General features: G+C 34.0%; 1 protein-coding gene across 1 annotated transcript in view; it reads right to left on the reverse strand.

Annotated features, from left to right (window-relative positions):
* Positions 1–5934, reverse strand: part of LOC106471607 (condensin-2 complex subunit H2-like) — a 46325-nt gene that overhangs the window by 36051 nt on the left and 4340 nt on the right. The window contains exon 3 of the mRNA XM_022400224.1: positions 2963–3018. Coding sequence (XP_022255932.1) covers positions 2963–3018 — 56 coding nt within the window. The remainder of the gene's footprint in view (positions 1–2962; positions 3019–5934) is intronic.

Raw genomic sequence — 5934 nt, forward strand, 5'->3', positions numbered from 1 at the left:
CTAATGGGGAAAACAGGTATATTTAAAGCTCAATGTGAATGTGGTTGTGCATACACTGGTCATACTAGAAGAAACTTAAAATTTAGAATAAATTAATGTGAGAGAAATGTTAAAAACAAAAGTGAAAACTCTGCATTTGCTGAACATGTAAATTTGACTGCACATATCATCCAGTGAGAAAAAAATGGTTATTTTGGCTCAACCAAATAATATGACTGCTAGAAATATTGGAGAAACCATTGAAATAATGAAACTCAGCAAAAAACAACTTTATCGCAAACAAGGATGAAGAGTTAGAAAATCAGAAAATATGTAGATGGCATGATCTTCTTTTTTGAATTGTAAACTAATACCACATGACGATGGCTTTTGTATCAATATAGCAAACAGTAACTGTTTTTCACACTCCTGAAGATGACGAGAAACCACGTTGAAACATGTAGAGTAACTTTTACAACCATTGGTTGGTTTAAATAAAGATTTTAATTGTGTATTGTAAAACGTTGTTCCATGTGTACCTACACAGTTCAACAAACAGATACTATTGTACAGTTGGAATATATATTGTACTGATTTGTTTCTTGAGTTAAGCAATGTTTTAGTCTCTATGCTAAGACTTTGACCTGAAGAAGGTCTCAACTAAAGAAGAAAATATCATTCCACTAAAGAACTCAAATAGAAATTTAAACTCAACAATATCTACACAACCTATAATAACAATGAAACAGGCAGCATTTTTTGAGTGATAAAAGACATGAGCTTATGTTACTTGCAATGCTTTGTTCAATACAGCAAGTCCTATGGCTTACCAACATATTTCTTACTGTAATGAAATCATGAATGACTTCAATACACATTAACAAACAGCAACTACAGGATAGTAAACACAGGGAAAAAGGAGCAAAAATAAGACCATATGGTTTAATATCACAGCTTTATTTATTGCATATAAAACTTACTTATTTATATCCATAAACTTAGAACTTTAATTTACTTTAATTTTTGAAATATCCTACAATGACAAGTTTATGCCAAAATATTACACCTGACAAAGACATTTAATATTTGTATTTCTAAACAAAAAATAATATATTTAAATTGAGGTTTCCAAAACAAAAAGAAAATATATAAAATATACTACAAAACTCCTTATAAATATATATATATATATATGTAATATTAAAACAGATCTTTAAGGAAGTTCATGAATAAAACTTTAGCTCAATGTCTGTGATATTCAAGTTAATAAATACTACAAACATAGGATAGTAATTTACAAATTCCTATTGATGTTAATCTGCTTATACAAAAATACATATTGTTTTTTTAACCTTCAAATTAACTACAAATATGAAGATCCACTAGCTTCTTCTTTTAAATGTTATTTCTAACATGTTTTTGAATAACAAATAAATGTCTTCAATACTCAGTGTTAGGGTAACAATTTACTGTAATAATATTACTTTTATGAGTAATGAAGTAATGCAATGCACTCCTTTTTAAAAACTTTATTATTATTACAGTTACTTTAAACCTAAATGTAAAAACTATTTTTAATTATTTATTAAATCATAATGTTCATATATGCTACAAATGTTAAATTTTCTAATGGTGTTATGAAGGTTATTTCCTATTCTCTGTTTCCTGTATTAGTCCACCACTTTGTTTAAGCTTGAAAATCATTTTAAAAAATCTAATTTTACAGTTGGAAATACCAGAATTATATTGGGATTTTAGAAAATGATACCAAAAATATAATGTTGTACCTGGGAAGAAAAAAACATTTGGGCAGTCTAATATGCGATTAATGTGAATGTAAGTGTCACAGACTTGATTTCTTACTGGATTGAGACTTTTCTTCACTTTCTTTTCTGTTTCTTAGTTATTTAAGTATTGTTGGTGTTGGGCAATATCACTAGCATTAGTGATATATTATTTGTTACTCATTACTGAAACTAAATTCAACCAATTCAAATTATTTGACACAGTTTGAGAGCAATACCAAGATTTATTAATGGTTATCATGACTAATGTATAATGGCCACGACAAGCGAACCGTTAGTAATATATTCACCAACACACATTGATTAATGTAAATGTTAGTGTTACAGATCTCAACTGACTGAGTAACAGTTTATCAGTCAAACAATGGATATTTTGCTTGTGGTCATGATTACCATTAATAAATCTTGGTATTGCTCTCAAAGTGTGTCAAATAATTTGAAATGTTTTTTTGACATTATGTAAGTTGTAACAAAAATATTACTTTCTTTGCAAGTAATATGTAATACTATATTTAGTTTCAGTAATGAGTAACAAATAATATATCACTAATGCTAGTGGTATTGCCCAACACCAACAATACTTAAATAACTAAGAAACAGAAAAGAAAGTGAAGAAAAAGTCTCAATCCAGTAAGGAAGAATGGCAGAGCCCTTATCAATACATACATGTAAATAAAAAACATATTTAAAACAATTATAATTTAAGAACTGTCTGCCATAAGGGAACAAAATTCCACCAGAAACACATAAAACACACAAAATGTTATTTGGGAAATTCTGCACTCGGTACAGTGTTTAAAAAACTGTCAGATGATGTATTAAGTATGTTTTATATCAAGGTTATCCCTAAACGTTCTGAAGAATGTTCACTAATCCTTGCATTGTCCTGCACACTGACACATATTTTATTCATACCACCAATCTGGTATTGCTGAAATAAAGGGAAAGAAGACAAATAAAAGAAATACTAGTTTGCCAAGTAGTATTTTCATGTGTAGTACAATATGGCTATGAAAAACCCTGTACAATATCAAACTTTTCTAAATGAAATATGATTTTCAACTTTCTTCTGTTCAAATTGTGTTCCCCAAAGATGAGTAGTTTTTAAGATATAATAATTTTAAATATTGTGTTTTCTTTATAATCACCCTGTTATTTATATTACAATATACACCTACTTGCTGCTGCTAAGAAGTTCGAGCATTTGAAACACAAGCTGATAAAGATATTCCACCTGTAAAAGAAAGGAGATGAAAGACGAAGAAATGAAAATAGTCTTCAATATTTAACATGTTGTACATTTTCTTGTAAAAAAATCAAAAACTCTGCTTCTATATCAAAAGATGTTTTATAAAGCACAGATAGTTAAAATTACTGTGAACAATAGCAACCAAAGTAGTTGCTAATGTCCACTTAATATATATCATGCCTAGAGTTTTGTCTAATCTTATTATCATTTCATGTGTTACTAAATCTGGTAAGTATCTGAACCTTCAATTTATATATAGCCAATTTACTGAAAATATATTTCCGATAGATACTTATATCCTCTCAAACAATACCTTTTCTCAATCTTCCACTGCCCTCTAATGCAATGAAAAGAAATTTTTTTGCTTGATGTGCTAACCTTTATACCCCATAAGTTTGAGCTGCTCATTCAGCATGTGACAACCCTCCAGCAACGGGAGCACAACACACTCTCCTACAGCAGCTGGTTCCCTCTGTACAAGTTTACATGAACCTCACTTTCGAGATTAGGCCCTCAAGAAACAGATGAACACCAGAAATGGGGAGGAAGTGTGTGAGAGGAGGTAAGTATTTATCACAAGCTATTTGCAGCGTAAGAAAATGATAACTTCTGATACTATACTTACCTCCTCTCACACAATAGCTTGAATCCCACATTGTGTAGGAGGAGAGACTAATGTAAGATAAAACGAGACCCATACAGAAAGTGTCCGTAGAGAATCTAAAAAATGTGCTCTGTAATTGAATGGAAGCACACATGTGAGAGACTGCACCACTTCTGGAATAGATATGCTCTTCACCATCAAAGAAGTGGAGTGTCGTGAAATGGGCAGCATCAAGGCCTGGAGCTAGTAAAAGAAAGACCTCAGAAAACAATGTATCAGGTGTAAATAATTGACGTAAAATCCACTCCATCCTCAACCATACAAACATGACTGGAAACAAACCAACTCCAGTAGGATAGGATTTACAAGTAGTAAAAAGAAAAATAGGTAACTCCATACCCGCATGGAAAAAATGGAAAGCCAATGGCCAGTTCATGGAATTATAAAGATGGAGGCATTCAATGAGACATTGCTAAGTATCTACTCAACCCCAACCATACAGACAATGTTCTACATCCCGTCCTTGGTAAAACAAGGTAGAGGACCTCACATAAGATTAAAACCAGTATAAACAATATGGTGGCCAGAACAAGCTTACCGTTAGAAATATATACACCAACACACACACACACACACACCACCTTACCCCTGCAAGTAAAGAGAGTGCTATATTGCAAGCAACCAGAATTACGACAATGATGAGGAAGCAAGCAAACGGTATCCACTAGACAAACTTCCAAATCAACTGTAGGAGACAAGAAGTAAAAAAGTACAACAAACCGAACCCAGACTTACGGGGCTGTGACTAAGCCTCAACTAAACCGTAAGAACAGGGAATTATCCTGTACCCAGTATTATGATCAGGAAAATAATGATTCAAATTTAACCATATGAGAAGGGATGAAACATCACTGACCCAGCATTATGAGGAGGATGTGGAATACCTGCTCAACCAAAGGAACAGGGCATCACATGTCCAGCAACCAGAATTATAAGGCGGACAATGTTCCCCAAGCTCAACCGTAGGAGGAGCATAGAAATGAAACATCCTGCAATTGGAATCACCAAGAAGGGGCCATCTACCAGTCTCAACCGTAGGAACAAGGCACTATCTACCTGAACCCAGTATTATGAAGAGGATCCAGCATTGACTGGTCCAGCTCCCACCAACATCAGCACATATGGGATTAAATCTACAGGATTTAGAAGGAAGGAGGATTCCCAGCTTCGCCCTCTTCTCAATGTATTGGAGTGATACGGAATGTTATGATGTGTGTTCTACAGTCATGAGGAAGCCTCCATGGTCCACCACTCCAGTGGCAAGGACTCCTAAACTCCACTCAAGGAAAGGAGGGGTAAAAGGCATTGAGAAGTCCAGAGGAATGTCACCCCCAAGAAAGTGCAATGGGTAACCACAAAACCTGATTTTAAAAAGCAAACCATTCCCTATTTATTCAATCAAAGAAGCAGCAGGGGTGGGCACTGAACAGGATCTGAATATATACTGAAGAAAATGGAAGCCCCTGAAAGAAAATAAAACAGAAAAAGACACTTACCCAAGTTAGAATTGAACTAGTGTGTGTAGAATCACCACAGAAGGTAGATAATATTCACCAAAGAATGACACAGCCAGATGGTGTAAGTAATGAGAGACAAATGTATGGGTAGTAATCCACATTCCAGCCTGGATGATCTCCTCCATAAAACCAAGTCAAGGAGTGATTCCAAAAACAACTGATCACTGAGTTTCATGATGATTTATCTCGTTCGAGGGGAAACACCAGGAAAAGGGCACAGGTCGAGGTACTCCCCCCTTCAAAAAAAAGTTCCAAAGAAAAAGGGTGCCAAATGGAGTTCTCCGAGACAAAAGTGAGGAAGCTTAGCTCCAGAAAAAAGGCATCCTGATGAAGTAAATCGCAGAAACTTGACAGCAGTCAGAGAGAAAATGAGACAGCATGGAGAATAGGTTAGTGTGACCTTTTCCAGTAAAGCTGTCAGAGAAGATGTTACAGAACCTCAGAAGGAAGGGGTAAAGATAACAGCAAGCTAAGAAGGTGTGTAATCAAAAAGACAATGAGCAAATTGGGGGTAAAAAGAGTTCAAAGTAGAAGACAAAGGATAGGATAACTACAAAAGAGGAAAAATTCCACCTACATGCCACAGAGGAGGTATCTAAGTTTAGGGATGATGAGGTATATATATATATATATATATATAAACTTAAAATAAGACCCCAAAACTTTTTTTTTTTTTTTCTCTTTACAAACGAATTCTCCCGTCCAGGAGACTAACAGCTT

The sequence above is a fragment of the Limulus polyphemus genome, unplaced genomic scaffold, assembly GCF_000517525.1.
Source record: "Limulus polyphemus unplaced genomic scaffold, Limulus_polyphemus-2.1.2 Scaffold4733, whole genome shotgun sequence".
Lineage (NCBI taxonomy): Eukaryota > Metazoa > Arthropoda > Merostomata > Xiphosura > Limulidae > Limulus > Limulus polyphemus.